Source organism: Tursiops truncatus, chromosome 5 (genome assembly GCF_011762595.2).
Source record: "Tursiops truncatus isolate mTurTru1 chromosome 5, mTurTru1.mat.Y, whole genome shotgun sequence".
NCBI classification, from domain to species: domain Eukaryota; kingdom Metazoa; phylum Chordata; class Mammalia; order Artiodactyla; family Delphinidae; genus Tursiops; species Tursiops truncatus.
In genome coordinates, this window is record NC_047038.1 from 33,465,184 (window position 1) to 33,484,931 (window position 19,748).

General features: G+C 42.3%; 2 protein-coding genes across 9 annotated transcripts in view; both read right to left on the minus strand.

Moving 5' to 3' along the window:
- The window catches only part of NPNT (nephronectin), a 74,555-nt gene extending 66,637 nt beyond the window's left edge, over nucleotides 1-7,918 (minus strand). Inside the window, exons 1-2 of one of the 7 annotated variants that reach the window (XM_073805013.1) lie at nucleotides 7,126-7,918; nucleotides 4,799-4,899 (exon numbers count right to left, since the gene is read on the minus strand). In XM_073805013.1, the coding sequence (XP_073661114.1) occupies nucleotides 4,799-4,899; nucleotides 7,126-7,196 (172 nt within the window). In that variant the 5' untranslated portion in view covers nucleotides 7,197-7,918. The remainder of the gene's footprint in view (nucleotides 1-4,798; nucleotides 4,900-7,125) is intronic. The other 6 variants (XM_033856801.2, XM_073805015.1, XM_019927767.3 and 3 more) reach the window with 6 other exon arrangements.
- Nucleotides 7,919-10,034: 2,116 nt separating this feature from the next.
- The window catches only part of GSTCD (glutathione S-transferase C-terminal domain containing), a 172,885-nt gene continuing 163,171 nt past the window's right edge, over nucleotides 10,035-19,748 (minus strand). The window contains exon 19 of one of the 2 annotated variants that reach the window (XM_073805008.1): nucleotides 10,035-12,647. The gene's annotated coding sequence lies outside the window, so the exon portion shown is untranslated. The remainder of the gene's footprint in view (nucleotides 12,648-19,748) is intronic. The other variant, XM_073805010.1, reaches the window with a different exon arrangement.

Genomic DNA, 19,748 nt, shown 5'->3' on the forward strand with positions numbered 1-19,748 from the left:
TTTGTTCATCATTCTTTCTAGTGGTCCACGATCGTTAGCCATCACATACATTATCCAAGTGAAATTCTTTGACAACTCCAAAACAGTTTCAGAATGAATTACTGTTTCTCAGCCCTTAACTTGCACTAACCTATAAGTTTATCTAGCGCTGATAAAAATCCAGAATTTTCACTTTACATGGCAATTGTACAGTTGTAGCCTTTACTAACTTCAGAGAGGAGGGAGGAGAAAATGAGGTTTAGAACTAATAAAGCAAAGCAAACTCTGGGAGTAGGTTTCACTTCTCAACAAAATCTCCAAAGAAACATAACAAAACACCTGCATTTTGCCTGGTCTTAAGGAAAAATGATACAAAACCATCCTAATTTATATAAATTCTTTCAAAAACCACAAATTGCTCAATGACAGCCAAAGAACTCAGGAACTGAACAGCTTTGTTGAAACCTAGAACTAGTTGTATTTTGAGTTTTTCTTCATACCTTTACAAAGTGCTTTCAACAGAAACACTACTGTTATAGCCACATATAGAGCCAACTGTCCAAGTAAAGTAAACAGAAAGACAACCATACAGAAATGCAATATCTAGATCCTATATACCCTTTTCAATATTAAGGAAGTTCTCAGATGGGGTTTAGAGCTGCAGGGCACCTTAGAAATCCACTTGTAAAATAAGAAAACTGCAGCTGAGAAATGTTAAATGGCTAATCAGGTACAAAAGTCAGGGCTCCACTCAGCTGTCCCTAATTGTTTAGTGCTTTTAGTTAAGAACTGTTTCCACGGAATACATGGCTTTTTAAAATCAGATATACAAACCCTGAGAAACCTTTATTACAGAGATCTCCACTTGAGTAGAGAAATTGTTAAAATAATTAAAATGAAATGTGCCATTAACAAGATGGAAAAGTTAAGGAAGTTAAATAGAATAACTACAGAGCAAGAAACAAGTATTTTGTGATAATCTAAGTGATTAAGGCGCTGTGTGCTGTAAATATGGAAGCATCGGTGTGTTATAAACATATTAAGAAATTTCCCGTTTACAATCAAGAGCCATATCAATAGTCAATAAAGGTAAAGCCCAAGACAATTAACTGGAAAACCCAATTCTGAATTCTCAACATGTAGAGATCTGTTTATAAGTCAAGAACACAGAACAAAGAATCAAAGGATAGAAAGAAGGTACGGGTATGATCTCTAAAAGAACAATGAAAACATAACCTGCCTATGTCTGGAATAGGTCATGCTTTCCCCAGTGGGGCGGGAATATTGGGTGGCACAGGCGGGAGGCAGAAGGACAGCTCCTGTGCCTGTTTGGGTAGCAGCTCTGGTCCTTCCTTCCTCAGTCCCAGAGGGAAGGGCGGGAAGTCTGGTTGAACACGGCTTCGCGGGTGGACTTGGTGAGGCAGGAGAGAGGCTGGGCAACGCAAGCCCCCTGCCATGTCCATTGTCCTCTCCCAACAAGTCTATGGAAAGGGGGGCAGCAAGTGAAAATGAAACGCAGCATGTTTTGTGTAAATACATATACTCGACTCACACAATATTGAGTCAATATGTCTCACCTATGCTCAACCAAACGGAGGTAAACACTCACCCAAGGGTCAGTGCTCTAGGGTGTGAGACCTGACAAACAGTACGATGAGGGTATGGTCTCCCCCAACTTACACATCTTCTAAGGGATAAATTGGGAGCTTCTACATGCAGGTGGGAACAGTCTCCTTTTGCTTTGCTGTGCTGATTTGAAGGAAAATTCCAAAGTGAATCATTCAGAAAAACGAGAACCAGGGCACTTTTGCTAAGGAAGGGAGAATGCTCCTCATGGGAAAGAGAACTCTGAGATTATCTAAGGGTCAGGAAGGCAAAAACATTTTTCACATTAGATTTCCCAGAAGCTGTTTGGAGTTTTTATAGGTAATCCATTACCAGATGTAACTGTTAAAGAATAGCAAGGTACTTTCCTTGAATAAATATAGTGACAAAGGTTTTAATTTCACAAAAGGTTTCTTTAAAAACTAATCTGGACTTTTCCATTTGTCCCCGACAAGCCTCGTTTTGCCGCCGTTCTTTCTTCCCACTCTGAGGTGACCACATTCCTCTACCTGTTTACAGCAAAACAAAGACAGGGGGATCTCTGAACTGGCAAGAGACTTTTGGACCATCTGAGGCGCTGCAAAAATAAAACACAGACAAGGCAGCATCCATCTGTGAACTCATTTTTACAACTCTGCCATCTGTAATATTAACGGTAAAGATCCCTCTGGCCCTTTTTAGTTTAAAGGCATTTTGTTTTATTGCAACACAGAACCTTGGAACCATTTTTTTATTTCAGCAGTATAAATGCAAAAATGCATATATCATGCCTAAAGAACAAAGAATCTGATAGCATGGGTATGTCCCATCCCAGAACACTGTCAGCAGCAGTAGTCCTTTATATTTCTTTAATTTCACCAAACACACATAACAGTGTTTATTCTGTGCCAGTAGTTTCACATGCTTTACAAATCATAACTTACTTAAGCCGTGTTGTGGTCCTAGGAGGTACTGTACTATTTTAGATCCATTTTAGTGACGAGGAAAATGAAGCACAGAGGGACTGAATAACCTGATCAAGGTCACACAGCTAATAAGAGGTGGAACTAATTTAAACCCAGGCAATCTAGCTCCAGAGTCCACGCTCCCTCCATTATGCGGCCTCTCAAACTTCCACCAAATCTAAGGTAAACTGTGATTTGTGCAGGATCACCTTACGCATTTATTACCATTTCAGTAATTACCTTACGCCATGTTGTAGCTTCCTCGGATTCAGTAACAGGAAGGAAAAGATAAGTACTATCCAATACTATATTTGACCACTGTGCAGTCTTTTAGAATCAAAATGAAGGGATAGAAAATAATAGAATAGTGTCCCATATCTGCTGGGAAAGCTACTGTGCAGAAAGTGGAACGCTAGGAAATCACTTGGATGTTTAAGTTTTGTAAAGCCACTGGACCTTTCAAAGGTCTTTAAACTCATTCAAATTCAGAACTGCCAAGCCAGTATATATTAGAGAAAATTTAATTCCGAGGTAAAGAGACATAAAACAGCTCCTAGAGGTTCTTTCTGGGGAATTCCGCAGGTGATGAACCTCTAAGAGATCGAGTTTTCTCCGCGGAATTCTTTTAGCACATCTGGCAGAGTGCAAATATACTCCTCCGCGTGCTTCTGCCGACTGCCCTGACACGCTGCCTTCATGGAAGGTGTACTCCATTGAGCTCAGGGCACTCTGCCAGGCAGCCTTGTCCTGGGTGGGGCTGGCGGCCTGTGCACACCCAAAGCACTGCAACATTTGCTTTGGGAGTGTCCTGAAAATTAAGGCAGTGAAGGAGGAGGAAACTGTCTCCCTTCCTGCAAAGAAACTACTTATTTTTTATTCAGGAGAGATGTGTGTATTGGGTCAAGAGAAGAATCCTCTCTTCACCCTTTGCTTATCAACACCGGATTGCTCTTCAAATTCCACACCTGTGGCCTCCAGCTGTGCAAATACCTCTGGCCCTGTGGCATAAGACTTTATTTCACCAGGTACCATTCTTCTTTTTTGACCATCTTCCCTTAAAAACAACGGGAATAGACCAACCAGTGGGAGCACAGAACCTTTACCTAGTTCTTTTGTTTACTGAAAACTGAAGTTACCACCATCTGCCTTTATAAAAAGCAGCAATGACCCAACTGTGCAAAAAGTCTGGCCCAGTGGCTTGCAGGGAGCAGGTAGACAAACTTTAGTCCCCTTTACCTTTCCATCCCTAACCAGAGAGGTCAACCTGGGACTGTCACTCTCCCTCCTTCACAAAGTTAAGGACAGACATCACGCACAGTTCTCAAAGACTGAAATAGCTGAGGGAGTGCCTAGCTTTCCAAACTGGAATCTACCTGATTCCTCATCCTGCCAGCACTTCTCTAAGGCAGGCTCCTCCCTTTCCAGCTCCAGACTTAACTATCCTTCCCTATTTCTCTAAGCCCCTTTCTCAGCAGCAGTAAACACTGGGATATATGACACCCAACTCAGTTCCCACTATCTAACCAGACATGCCAACCTTGTGCTCCAAAGATATGCCGGAAATTTACTTGGTAGTTTGTGGATTCTTTTGTTAGGGAGAGTGGGATAAAATGTTAAGATCCAGATAAAATGCTGGGAATGAATTTCTCAAACTTCTGGGATGTGGCTCTGACTTCTACCATTAAAATACCCATTTGTGATCATGTAAAATTAAAAATCAGTGTTCTGATTGGGTACTTATTACGTCGATTACTCATGGAACTTAAAGATGAGGGGGTTTTTTCCAGAGGTATTATTGGATTATACTGGGTGGTCCATTTAGAAGCCAGTCAATACCATCTCACTTCAAAAAAAAAGGTTTACAAATAGGCCAGTTTATACAACAGCCATGGTAAGGAATTTATAAGTGCTACAAGGTTCAGAGTTTATTTAGTGTAAATACAGTCTAGACTCACTATCTTACTCCCACCTCAGAGCCCAGAGCAAAGGGAAGAGTAAGCCTGATGGGAAAACAAGAGCTGGAGGTATGGGGGACAAAAGCTAAAACGAGCGTCCTAGGTGGCTCTCTGTGAATAACAAAACTGGCACCTTCCTACAGGTGGCTCAGGTTGGAAAGTGGCAGAATAAGAGGTCAGGGACTGCAGATTCCATCAGAACCACACCACCAAGCCTTGCTCAGAAATGAGCCCTCCGACGTGCAGAGCGAAGCCATGACGGATGGTGGACAGCCCGCCCTCAAAGGAAGCTGAAGTCCCAGGGGTGATACTCACGCTGACACTGTCCCCAGGACCGGCGGGCCCAGGCCCAGCAGCAGTCAATCCTCCCACCATAACGACACAGGCCAATGGATGACACTATTTGCCTGGGCCACCTACCAAACAAAAAGATTCGAATTAAATAAAGACACTTTCGAAATTAAAAATAATTTCCTCTTTGTTATTACTTTGGAAAAAAATTTTAATCACACCCAACAACTTTCTATGAACTCCTTCATGCCTGAAGAAATAAAACAATAACACACCTTCAGGGAAATAGTTCTGCCATGATCTAATTTCAAACATCAGACAAACGCAGATACAACCGCCCAAGAGTAGGGGGGTGGGAAAGGGAGGGGAAGAGCCTTTCTTACAAGGAAAGAGCACCAGCTAAAACCAAGAATTCTCAAGGCTGCCACTCATAGGATGGTTTCTGAAGCTTGAAATAAAACAGAGTCCTCAAAGGCCCACACCTGTTCCTGAGAGGAAAGTCAGTTTTGACTGATACACTGTAAACTGAAAAGTATTAAGTAAGACATGTCAAAGCAGAAAGAAAAATTTTTTCTGCCTTATATAACAGGTACATGTGGGAAGGAGAAGGAAGGGAGGTTTCTCAAAATCAAATGAAACAGAACTCTTTTCCAGGTATGACTCTTCTTCAGAAAAAGTTCCCAGAAAATAATGTACTTGAGAAAGAAGACTAAATAAAACCAAGGAGAGTTTAAAGTGTAGCTAACATCTCAAGTGTCCTTGTGGTTTGAAACTTTCCTGCATCAACTATTCGTGTTACCGTCCTCTCTAATGTAAATAAGGACTAAAGCAAGCACTCGATTTCAGGATAAGATTTACTACCAGATTCCACTTTGACACCTTATTTGGTAAATCGGTTCGTTGTTTAGATTCACACCTACCTCAATGACATTTTCCCCCTAGAGGATCAATATTTTAATTGTTTTAGACATCTTTTTAAGGCTGTATGGAAACCTTATACATAATCATGTGATGTATTTCTTGTTGCAAATATGTGTGCAAAGAAACGCACAACAGACACGAATGTGGGCAAATAATTACTTTAATAAAATAAAACAGCCTCTGGCCGCTACCCACGTTTTTTTTAGCTCCCTAATCTTTTCAATTCCCCTTCCTTTCATCTCCCCCTTATGCCCCCAAGCCCAAAGGACAAATAACCACGAACTTTCCATTTCCTCCAACCAGGTGGTAAACCAGCGGCTGCGCTTCTTCTCTTCAGCGCTCCACTGGCTTCCCTCCGTTCCTTCCAGGTAGAAGAAAACCAATCAATTGTGGAATTGATTCGTTCCAAGATTGCAGGAAAAACAGGTGCGGCAGTCTTTCTGGCTGCGCGGGGGCGGGAGTGTGGGTGCCGGTCGTTGCCTGAGGGCGACTGCAGGGCGGTGTGACCCAAGTTAAAAACTCTCCTGGCTGCTCCTGCCTCGTTTCGGGGCGACTCTGGTCTGCAATTGCGCCGAGGTGGGGTAACCGAGCACGCCCTCCCTACAGACACACACAGAGAGAGACACACACAGACACACACAGACACACAGACACACAGACACACACACACACACACACACACACACAGTCGCGGGAACCGATCCGGCGATGGGGAAGAGGGCTCCGCGCGCAGAGGCGGGAGGAGAGGCTGAGTGACAGCGGAGCGGAGCACAGCCTTGGGTTGTTGGAACCTGTCAGAGCACGCAGGAGTCAGGTTCGCCCTAAGTCTCGGGAGCTGTGTGTGCGTACAGACACACAGACACCACACAGACACACGCACGCACGCAAAGTTCCCCACCCCCGCCAAGGAAACCAAGTGGGGAGGCAAACAGGTCCCTCCCTGGAAGCCCAGTCGCTTCCTCTCCCCACCCTTTGTGTGAGCTGCCCTGACAGCTCCCAGCCGGGATTTGGCCCCGACCACCTAGAAGTTTCCCCACTGCAGAGCTGTCTAAACCAAGAGCGAGAGTTTCCCAGCCAAGAGATGTCCCGCGCGTCACCTCCTCTGGGGCGGCTAACCCGCGCCCTCAGAACCCAGACGCCCGGCTCGAGCCTCCCCTCTCCCCCAGCCCTCTTTGCCGAGCCGTGGGTGGGCGGCTCGCGCCGCCGCGCAGCCTCTCCCGGCGAGCCGCGGCCGGGTTCCCGGACTCGCAGGGGGCGCGCCCTCCAGGCCTCGGGCAGCCACTGGTAGAGAGGGCGGCTCGACGGCTCTCCTCCCGCCGAGGCTGTGCGGTGGCCCAACTTCTGGAGCGAAAGCAGAGAGGGGGAACCCCAGGGCAGTGTGAAATTAGCGCTGCAACGAGCAGGAGAGGGCGCCCCGGGGTCCGACTCACCTCCCGTCGAACTCCGCGGCCGCCTGCAGATAGAGCGAGGACCCGAGCACCAGCGCCAGGAGGAAATCCATGTTGGGCGACGAGTCCCGCGCGGCGGCTCAGCTGCGCGCGGCGAGCAGGTTGGGGGTGCTGGGCTCGCAGGAGGCGCGCTCGGCTCCCCTGAGGAGCTGCGGCAGCCGGGAACCCCTGCGGCCGCCGCGGCTACTGCTGCTACTCTCGGAGGAGGGCGGCGCGGCGTGCAGTGGGAGCAGGTCTGCGCGCGGCGTCCCGAGCCCCCTCCGGCTCCCTCCCCGAGAGGGGAGGTGCTGCAGGGGAAGCTGCGCCGCCTGCGGGGAGGGGCGGGGGTCGCGCGTGCGCCCGACTAGCCGCTCTCGGGGCCCCGGGTGAGGGGTGAGGGCGCTCGGCCCGGCTGCGGGAAGCTCGGGGGGCGGGGGCGCCGCGGGAAGGCAGCGTCTCTTGGGGACCAGCCAAGCGGGGTGAGCGCCAGGCTGGGAGGAAAGTTGCAAGCCTGGCCTGGGCTGGAGAGAGCAGGGTGCTCGGCAGGAAAGGCAGAGCCGGGGAGGAAAGGGGCCCGGGGCGGAGGTGCGCGCTCCGCGGGTTCCTTCAGAGCAGGTGGTGACCGAAGGGGCGAGCCGCAGCTTTCACCGGAGGGCGAAGTCCAAGATGAGAGAGGTTTGTGGGACTGGAGCTGAGCAGTGTCTGCATGTAGTGAAACCGCAGCACGACTTGGACAAATTAGCAAAGGCAAACTCCGGGAGTTTGCTTCTCCCGCAGAGTTGGCAGAGGCAGATTTTAAAAAATTTTGTAACCAAGCGAAAGAAATGCTTGGCTTCTTTTTCGAGTTTTGAAGAAGAGACGTGCAGACTGTTTCCATCTCTGCCTGCTCAACACTGAGCACATTAGAAGGAGAGCAACGGCTGCCCTTTTAGGGGCACGTGTCCCCCGGAGAGGGAGGGCGGTTACTACTTAGCAGTCCTGTGGTGCCCGATACTGCAGAGATCATTTAGAAAACCATTTTGAACCATCATTGTTCTGTTGTTGCAGAGTAAAATGTATTATAAAAGGACTGTGTTCAAATGAAAACACTCAGTGATTAACCTAAAATGCACGTTAAAACATCAGTCCAATCAAGTCACCACTCTTCCCAAGCCCTACCCGGAATAACTGCCCAGGCCGGTGATCTGGTCTCCCATACCTCTCCTCTAATCCATGGCCTCCGTGCCTTTCTCCCACACTCCAGGCATGCCCCTTGCCTCGGGCCGTTGACTGTTACTTCTGCCTGGACCCAGATATCGGTATGGCTCCCTTTCTCACTTCAGTCTTTGCTCATATGTCACCTCTTTGAGGAGACGAACCTTGACCACCCTATTTAAAATTGCAACCTGTCCCTGCCTGTTCTAATTTGTCTTTTCTCCAAAGCACTCATCTTCTAGTTTCCTATATAATTTGCTTATTTCTTGTTTTGCATGTCTTCTTTCTGCTAGAATGCAAACTCTACAAGGGCAAGTTTCTTTGTTCAGTGCCTGGCATGTAGTAGGTGCTCATAAATGTTTATTGAATGAGTTTGTTACATTACAAACTCCACCCCCATCTTTATTGTTTTTTTGAGATTTCTCCAACTTTAAATTTTTAATGGAAAGTTCTGTGGAAGAGGGACCTCATTATCTCTCTCTCTTAGTGTGTATAAACACAGGAATTTTCTGCAAGAAAAGGAAAAATAATGGTTTCAACTTAAATGACTCTTTGATTTCCAAGTTGTTTTCTGTTAGCAAAACAAGTTTCTATTTTAATCTCAGGAAATATCCATTCCATTTCAGGCTTGGGACATTATTTTAGGCAAACAGCTTGGTGTCATCCATTTCAGATCTTTCTAAAAATGTAGGAGTCAAAATATTTTTTCTGCAGAAAATCAAATTTTTGTAAGTGTAACGTAGGCCTGGTTCCAGGTTGCAGTGGCTGCTCCTTAGCCATTTTCTTTGTTTATAGGTTCCTGGCTTGAGCAACGGATGATTAGAGAGAAAGGGGCTAACCTACAGGCTAAAAACTGGAGATAGAACGAAAGGAGGATGAGTGGTAGGTGAAAATAGGACAAATGTCTGGAGTAAGTGTGTAATACCCCCTCTGCCTATCTCTTTTTTTTTTTTCATATATTTTCTTTGGTCTAGAAAACAGTCCATCTTCCTTCTTTTTTTTTTTTTAAGTTTTATTGGAATATAGTTGATTTACCATGTTGTGTTAGTTTCAGGTGTACAGCAAAGTGAATCAGCATCTTCCTTCTTCATAGGGACACTCTCCACTTACCCTTTGGATCCAAGCTTAGCTGACAGTTACCCAGGAAGGAAGCCTTTGTGATTTTTCGCGTGCCTGTGGCATGTGCTTCTGTAGCCCTATGCGTCCCCTAGAGTAACTCTTAATGCACTGTGGTGGAACTGCTTCTCTACCAAATCTAGGTTCCCTCGAGACACTAATCTAACCAATAGGAGGGCAAGGGCAGTCGTCATTGTATCCCTTGCGCCCAGCACAATGCCTGGCACAAAGCTTAAATTCAGCAAATATTAAATAGATTGCATTGGGTTGGATTAAATTCTGCCTGGTGAACTTTAGCTTCTCCCTTGAGTCAGCCGTAGCTAATTATATCAGTCTTTGTTGAATCATGGAGTGAGGAGACTCTAAAGGAATTCCAAGGTCTAACTGGGTAATCTGCTGCTATTATGACCACCAGTGCCCATTCCAAAAAAAGAGGTGGAGTTCCCATGGGAGTGACATTTCACTATCTCAGTCTTAAAAACAAACAAGAGGACTTCCCTGGTGGTCCAGTTTTTAAGATCCACCTTCCAATGCAGGGGACATGGAACAATCCCTGGTCAGGGAACTAAGATCCCACATGCAGAGGGGCAACTAAGCCCACATGCTCTAGAGCCCACGTGCCACAGGGAAAGATCCTGCGTGCCTCAACTGAGACCCAATGCAGCCAAATATATATATATATATATATATAAAATAAGAAAGAACCATACCAAACAGCTTTTAGCAATATCTGTACTTTTCTGGTAGTACGTTTTGGTTAGGTTTCATACCAGATAATGCCACCTTGCAAGGAGTAATCCCAATTTCCTTGCACACAAATAATCGTCTATTGCTGGTTACAATGTGATACAGATAAACGGCAAAACAGAACTAAGCGCACACAACTTCCAATACCTGGAAATCAGAAGCTCTTAATTATTTAGTCTTTTTTTTTTTCCCCCAGCAAATATTTACTGAAAGCCTACCCTGTACTGGCCATTTCTAGGTGCTAGGACTTCAGCAACAAGACAAAGTCATGCCCCGAAAGAGCTTGCATTGCATTGGGGGAGCAAGACAATATGTGCTATAAAGAGAGGATAAAGGTGTAAATAGAGTAAAGGAAGGATAAGGTGATAGAAAGAGATGGGCTGTGATTTTAGGTGGAGTGATATGTTCACCTCTGGGAGATGTCATTTGAGCAGAGTCAGGATAAAGTGAGGGTGTTGGGTAGCGGTAGTGTTCGGGCAAAGGAGAGAGAAAATGTGTTTTCTCTACCAAGTTCTCACAGTGTCAGCCAAGCTGTTAAGCAAGCTATTGTTCCTCCTGTCCCATATGCGGTGGTGACACAGGGACAGGATTACTGCTTCAAAAAATCCTATTAAGAAAAGAGAAGGATGAGGAACACACAGCTGCTCATTCACAGCAGTTTTTTGTTTTTTTGGTTTTTTTTGCGGTACGCAGGCCTCTCACTGTTGTGGCCTCTCCTGTTGCGGAGCACAGGCTCCGGGCGCGCAGGCTCAGCGGCCATGGCTCACAGGCCCAGCCGCTCCACGGCATGTGGGATCTTCCCGGACCGGGGCACGAACCCGTGTCCCCTGCATGGGCAGGCGGACTCTCAACCACTGCGCCACCAGGGAAGCCCTTGACAGCAGTTCTGACCCCAGGTGAGCAAGAATTACGGAGATGCTCTTCTCTGGCAGCAGAGGGAGGGTCAGACAATCAGGTCACCCCTGCTTCTACTACCTTGTCCGTTCATCCATCCTCTAGGGCCACATCAGAAGTGACTATTGGAGCATATGCCTTCCTTGGGGACTGTACATCACTGACAGTTCTTTTTCTACTGGTACAGATTTGAAGGCCTGAGTGTTGCTTTTAAGGAGCTAAGAGAGACCACATTTTCAGGCCAGACTCATGGTTTCTGTGGCTTTAAGATCTCCTTAAAACCCTAATAGACTTCTGATCTAATTGCTTCCAGTCAGTTCCTTGTGCAGATGACATAACCAAAGTCTTTTCTAGTCCTAGTTCTTAAGCCTGCTTTATTTCTTTGATTCCTTGTGTCCATACCTTACTCTTTCATCTTAATGGAGGCCACCTTGAGGCTAGCTGAAATTATAGGGTTGTTTGGGAGGGCCACACCCTTACTCTGATCCTTGCCACAGGGATCAGATATATATTTATATTAATGTTCAGGGCATAAAAGCAGTTGTCTTTTTCAACCCTGGGAGGCCCGAAATTTCTGGACATTCTCATTTCCTGACATTTCTGCTTGTAAAACAGCCAGTTCTTGCCCGAGGCCATCCCTTTCTTAAGATACCTTGTAAAAGCAACAAGGAGCAGCAAATATACTAACATTCTTATTTTCTATAATGATATTCCTTTTGTCTGGATATACTGTACCTTCCAAGCGAGCACAGTAATAATTTTACAAAATAACATGAGTCACAAGCTTTCCAGCCTACACACAGCAGCTGTAGCTATACCACAATCAGAGCATACCACCCCTTCAAAGAACAGATAATTCTAATACTATTTAAATTCCTCTAAAATATCAAAAAAGAAATGCTTACGAATTATTCCTGAGAAGTCATTGATATCTACACCTGAAAAAATAGCCTTTTCATATGTGCACAAACATACACACATGTACAGATATGAATATCAATGCAAAAGCCCTAAATAAATGATTAGTAAGTACAATCTAGGAATATATTAAAAGAATCCATTACAGTCAAGTTGACAGAAACCTCTATGTGGGTAAACGGTTAACAAAATCCTTTCCCATCCTTCATGAGAATTTGACCTTATGTTAACTTTTTAGCATTGTTCCCCTGGCAACCCAATAAGGTGATTTGTGAACTGTGTAGCTATGTGGCTGGTAAAAATGGACCCCTGATTGGTAAACTGCATTTAGACAGGGAGAACCAAATATGCCAGATGGCAAACCATAGCTTTGGAACAACCTGAGTTCAGTGACTGCGCATGTCCCTTGCAGAGACTGGACACTAGGCCAATAGGGTGGTCACAAAGATGGAACTGAAGACGGATCACCACTGGTTGAATCTGCAAGTGTGGGAACCCACGGATAAGGGAGGGCCAACCGTACTACACCATTTTATTTAAGGAGCTTGGGCATCTGTGGCTTTTGGTCTCCGTGGGGGTCCTGGAACCAATCCCCTGCGGATATGGAAGGACAACTGTACTCACTGTCAATGATTCTCATCCATCTTCAAGGAATTCTGCAAAGACAATGAAAGACTTTGTTTGATAGGCCTTCAATTCTATTTTAATATCACTGGAAGAATTGAAATAGGCATGAATGGCTGACCAACACATTAGAAAGCAGTTACAAGAATTATGAAATAGTTATGTTTAGCCTCTTACCTTTCAGCTGTTTTAAATTTGTATCTTAATGATTAGTAGCACAAAACCAAGAGTGGTAACACTGGCCAGCTTCTTTAACACATTACTCCTAATATCTTTGGTTTAACACAATTCAGTTCCTTTCATTAGTGCAAAAATTTAATGCAGGTTGGACAGCTCTCCTAAGTGATCCTTTGCAAGTGGCTATTTGGGCAGCTGGGCCCCTTCTGTCCTGTGGTTTTATCTTCCTGGAGTTCTCCTGTAGCCACGTGGCCAAGGGAGAGAGAGAGCCCAGGCAATTATACCTGGGGGTTTGTGGCATTCCGCTGGCCACTACCTAGTTACATGGCTCCAATGTAACTGCAAGAGAATTTGGAAAATATATTTTTCCAGTGTGCCAAGGAGGAAAATGAAAACTTTTAATGGAATATCTAGCATTGTCTTTGCCATAGCCTCAAGAAATCAGTAAACTTAGTATTTAATTACTGCCAGAAAGAAAACTTAACACTAACTATGACATCACTGAAAAATCATTGTACTTGAAAATCATTCTCCAAAATTCACTTAGTCTATGATTTTCATCATACAGTAAGTCAATGTATTTATTTGGGAATTCTTAATGTATAACTCACCCAATTAAATTAGATAAATTGTGTTAAGTACCTAGTCAAGCACATGGTACATGTAATAAGTGCTCAACAAATACTGATTGGTTTTACTGTTGGGAATTAAATGATTCTCTAAGATTTTTTGATGTCTAAGACAGGCAACTGCAAACACTTGCCTGAATATTTTCTATGCCTAAACCATCTCTGACAATGCTGTGTTGTGAATCTCTAATCTCAATTTAGCTTTTATCAAAGTATTTGGGCAAATTCAAAGGTGCCTAAAATACTCTTGCATCCCACTGCCACACGGGGGGAAGTACTAGTTAAGCTTTTCACCTTTCATAATAAATTATCAACCTACTCTTCTGGTCTCTAGAGCATGGATCTGTTCTCAAACAACATGGAAGACTAATTCTTTAGGCAAAACTTCAGTGCTTATAAAAATCCCTCTTAAATGATATTTATGGAAGCCAACCTAGATAAGGGGATGTGCTATCTAACAAGTCCTCTTGATTTCCCAGATATTAACCTTGGATCAAGTTAGTCTCTTGGAACTTAACTTAGAACCTGGAAGATTCTTCTCTTACTAAGTTGGACCTACAGCTTAAATGAGTTTATTATAAGATATAGTTAAATAAGATCTGCACCTGCACTTTCTGGAAGATTGTTGTGGATGTTTTCTGATGTATATGTTTTGATACCATAAAGTAATTTCTTATAGAATTTCAGGCCAATAAAAATTTTGTTTCTTTGGAGAAAATTTTATGTCTTCTATTTTCTGATGAACACTTACTATATCGTTTCCCTTTTAAAAGTGGCTTCCAGAAAACTATGGAGACAGCAAAAAGATCAATGATTGCCAAGTGTTAATGAGGAGAAGGGGATGATGAGCAGAGCACAGAGAAATTTTAGAGCAGTGGAACAATGCTGTATCATATGGTGATGGTGGGGATGCATGCCATTATACATTTGTCAAAACCCATAGAAGGCACAATACCAAGAGTGAACCCTAGTGGAAACTATGGACTTTGGGGCTTCCCTGATGGCCCAGTGGTTAAAGAATCCACCTGCCAATGCAGGGAACATGGGTTCGAGCCCTGGTCTGGGAAGATCCCACATGCCACGGAGCAACTAAGCCTGTGCGCCACAACTACTGTGCTCTAGAGCCTGCTAAGCCACAACTACTGAAGCCCGCACACCTAGAGCCCATGCAGCACAACGAAGAGTAGCCCCCGCTCACCGCAACTAGAGAAAGCATGTACTCAGCAACAAAGACCCAACACAGCCAAAAATAAATAAAATAAATAATTTTATAAAAAATAAACAAAGAAACTATGAACTTTGGGTGATTATAATGTGTCAGTGTAGGTGCACTGATTGTAACAAATGTACCACTCTGGTGGGGGATGTTGATAACGGGGGAGGCTATGAGTGTGTGGGAGCAGGGGAGTGTATGGGAAAACTCTGTACCTTCCATGTAATTTTGCTGTGAATCTAAAAAATAAATCTATTAAAATTTTTTTAAAAGGGTTTATATAACATTAATTTTCCCCAGTAATTTAAATTTCATATGGCAGTTGTGTTTAATGTTATTTAGTTTAAATTATGGACAATTAAAATTTTCATGTAAACTTGGAGGATAAATAAATAAATTCATATGTATTTTCTAAGTGTCTACCAGGAAGCTCTGAGTTAAATTCTTTCTTTTTATTTTTTTTAAATTAAATTAAATTAATTTATTTCTACAGCACATTCTTATTAGTTATCTATTTTATACATATTAGTGTATATATGTCAATCCCAATCTCCCAGTTCATCCCACGACCCCCCGCCCCCCGCTTTCCCCCTTGGTGTCTATACGTTTGTGCTCTATATCTGTGTCTCCATTTCTGCCTTGCAAATGGGTTCATCTGTACTATTTTCTAGATTCCACATATATGTGTTAATATACTATATTTGTTTTTCTCTTTCTGACTTACTTCACTCTGTATGACTGTCTCTAGGTCCATCCACGTCTCTACAAATGACCCAGTTTCGTTCCTTTTAAATGGCTGAGTAATATTCCACTGTATATATGTACCATGTCTTCCCGATGCATTAGTCTCTTGATGGGCATTTAGGTTGCTTCAATGACTTGGCTATTGTAAACAGTGCTGCAATGAACATTGGGGTGCATGTGTCTTTTTGAATTATGATTTTCTCTGGGTATATGCCCAAGTAGTGGGATTGCTAGGTCATATGGTATTTCTATTTTTAGTTTTTTAAGGAACCTCCATACTGTTCTCCACAGTGGCTGTATCAATTTACATTCCCACCAACAGTGCAAGAGGGTTCCCTTTTCTCCACACCTTCTCCAGCATTTGTTGTTTGTAGATTTTTCTGATGATGCCCATTCTAATAGGTGTGAGGTAATACCTCATTGTAGTTTTGATTTGCATTTCTCTAATAATTAGTGATGTTGAGCAGCTTTTCATGTGCCTCTTGGCCATCTGCATGTCTTCTTTGGAGAAATGTCTATTTAGGTCTTCTGCCCATTTTCTGATTGGGTTGTTTGTTTTTTTAATATTGAGCTGCATGAGTTGTTTATATATTTTGGAGATCAATCCTTTGTCTGTTGATTTGTTTGCAAATACTTTCACCCATTCTGAGGGTTGTCTTTACGTCTTGTTTACAGTTTCCTTTGCTGTGCAAAAGCTTTTAAGTTTCACTAGGTCCCATTTGTTTATTTTTGTTTTTATTTCCATTTCTCTAGGAAGTGGGTCAAAAAGGACTTTGCTGTGATTTATGTCAAAGAGTGTTCTTCCTATGTGTTCCTCTAAGAGTTTTATAGTGTCCAGTCTTACATTTAGGTCTTTAATCCATTTTGAGTTTAGTTTTGTGTATGGTGTTAGGAAGTGTTCAAATTTCATTCTTTTACATGTAGCTGTCCAGTTTTCCCAGCACCACTTATTGAAGAGACTGTCTTTTCTCCATTGTATATCCTTGCTCCTTTGCCATAGATTAGTTGACCATAGGTGTGTGGGTTTATCTCTGGGCTTTCTATCCTGTTCCATTGATCTATATTTCTGTTTTTGTGCCAGTACCATATTGTCTTGACCATTGCAGCTTTGTGGTAGAGTCTGAAGTCAGGAAGTCCAATTCCTCCAGCTCCATTTTCTTCCCTCAAGATTTCTTTGGTTATTTGGGGTCTTTTGTGTCTGCATACAAATTTTAAGATTTTTTTGTTCTAGTTCTGTAAAACATGCCATTGGTAACTTGATATGGATTTCATTGAATCTGTAGATTGCTTTAGGTAGTATAGTCCTTTCCACAATATTGATTCTTCCAATCCAAGAACATGGTATATCTCTCCATCTGTTTGTGTCATCTTTGATTTCTTTCATCAGTGTCTTATAGTTTTCTGAGTACAGGTCTTTTACCTCCTTAGGTAGCTTTATTCCCAGGTATTTTATTCTTTTTGTTGCAATGGTGAATGGGATTGTTTCCTTAATCTCTCTTTCTGATCTTTTGTTGTTAGTGTATAGGAATGCAAGAGATTTCTGTGTATTAATTTTGTATCCAGAAACTTTACCAAATTCATTGATTAGCTCTAGTAGTTTTCTGGTGGCATCTTTAGGATTGTCTGTGTATAGTATCATGTCATCTGCTAACAGTGACAGTTTTACTTCTTCTTTTCCCATCTGTATTCCTTTTATTTCTTTTTCTTCTCTGATTGCTGTGACTAGGACTTCTAAAACTATGTTAAATAATAGTGGTGATAGTGGACATCTTTGTCTTGTTCTTGATTTTAGAGGAAAATTCATTCACCATTGAGAATGATGTTTGCTGTGGGTTTGTCATATATGGCTAGGTTCCCTCTATGCCCACTTTCTGGAGAGTTTTTATCATAAATTGGTGTTGAATTTTGTCAAAAGCTTTTTCTGCATCTGTTGAGATGATCATATGGTTTCTATTCTTCAATTTGTTAATATGGTGTATCGCACTGATTGATTTGCATATATTGAAGAATCCTTGCATCTCTGGGATAAATCCCACTTGATCATGATGTATGATCCTTTTAATGTGTTGTTGGAATCTGTTAGTATTTTGTTGAGGATTTTGGCACCTATATTCATCAGCGATATTGGTATGTAATTTTCTTTTTTTTTAATATCTTTGTCTGGTTTTGGTATCAGGGTGATGGTGGCCTAGTAGAATGAGTTGGGAGTGTTCCTTCCTCTGCAATTTTTGGGAAGAGCTTGAGAAGGATAGGTGTTAGCTGTTCTTTAAATGTTTGGTAGAATTCACCTGTGAAGCCATCTGGTCCTGGACTTCTGTTTGTTGGAAGATTTTTAATCACAGTTTCAATTTCATTACTTGTGATTGGTCTGTTCATGGTTTCTGTTTCTTCTTGGTTCAGTCTTGGAAGGTTATACCTTTCTAAGAATTTGTCCGTTTCTTCCAGGTTGTCCATTTTATTGGCATAGAGTTGCTTGTAGTAGTCTATTAGGATGCTTTGTATTTCTGTGGTGTCTGTTGTAACTTCTTTTTCGTTTCTAATTTTATTGATTTGAGTCCTCTCCCTCTTTTTCTTGATGAGTCTGGCTAAAGGTTTATCAATTTTGTTTATCTTCTGAAAGAACCAGCTTTTAGTTTTATTGATCTTGGCTATTGTTTTCTTTGTTTCTATTTCATTTATTTCTGCTCTGATCTTTATGATATCTTTCCTTCTACTAACTTTGGGTTTTGTTTGTTCTTCTTTCTCTAGTTTCTTTAGGCATAAGGTTAGATTGTTTATTTGAGATTTTTCTTGTTTCTTGAGGTAGGATTTTATTGCTACAAACTTCCTTCTTAGAACTGCTTTTGCTGCATCCCATAGGTTTTGGATCATCATGTTTTTGTTGTCATTTGTCTCTAGGTATTTTTTGATTTCCTCCTTGATTTCTTAAGATCTCTTGGTTATTTAGTAATGTATTGTTTAGCCTCCATGTGTTTGTGGGTTTTATCCCTGTAATTGATTTCTAATCTCATAGCATTGTGGTCGGAAAAGATGCTTGATATAATTTCAGTTTTCTTAAATTTACCAATGTTCGATTTGTTACCCAAGATGTGATCTATCCTGGAGAATGTTCCGTGTGCACTTGAGAACAAAGTGTAATCTGCTGTTTTTGAATGGAATGTCCTATAAATATCAATTAAATCTATCTGGTCTATTGTGTCATTTAAAGCTTGTGTTTCCCTATTACTTTTCTGTTTGGATGATCTGTCCATTGGTGTAAGTGAGGTGTTAAATTCCCCTACTATTATTGTGTTGCTGTCGATTTCCTCTTTTATAAGTGTTAGCATTTGCCTTATGTATTGAGGTGCTCCTATGTTGGGTGCATATATATTTGTAATTTTTATATCTTCTTCTTGGATTGATCCCTTGATCATTATGTAGTGTCCTTCCTTGTCTCTTGTAACATTCTTAATTTTAAAGTTTATTTTATCTGAAATGAGTATTGCTACTCCAGCTTTCTTTTGATTTCCATTTGCATGGAATATCTTTTTCCATCCCCTCAGTTTCAGTCCATATGTGTCCCTAGGTCTGAAGTGGGCCTCTTATAGACAGCACATATATGTGTCTTGTTTTTGTATCCATTCAGTGAGCCTGTGTCTTTTGGTTGGATCATTTAATCCATTCACATTTAAGGTAATTATTGATATGTATGTTCCTGTTACCATTTCCTTAATTGTTCTGGGTTTCTTATTGTAGGTCCTTTCCTTCTTTTGTGTTTCCCACTTAGAGAAGTTCCTTTAGCACTTGTTGTAGAGCTGGCTTGGTGGTGCTGAATTTTCTTAGCTTTTGCTTGTCTGTTAATCTTTTGATTTCTCCATTGAATCTGAATGAGATACTTGCCAGGTAGTGTAATTTTGGTTGTAGGTTCTTCCCTTTCATCACTTTAAGTATATCATGCCACTCCCTTTTGGCTTGTAGAGTTTCTGCTGAGAAATTAGCTGTTAACCTTACGGGAGTTTCCTTGTATGTTATTTGTCATTTTTCCCTTGTTGCTTTTAATAATTTTTCTTTGCCTGTAATTTTTGTCAATTTTATTACTATGTTTCGGCATGCTTCTCCTTGGTTTATCCTGCCTGGGACTCTCTGAGCTTCCTGGACTTGGGTGGCTATTTCCTTTCCCATGTTAGGGAAGTTGTTGACTATAATCTCTTCAAATATTTTCTCGGGTCCTTTCTCTCTCTCTTCTCCTTCTGGGACCCCTATAATGCGAATGTTGGTGCGTTTAATGTTGCCCAGAGGTCTCTTAGGCTTTCTTTGTTACTTTTCATTCTTTTTTCTTTATTCTGTTCCACAGTAGTGAATTCCACCATCTGTCTTCCAGGTCACTTATC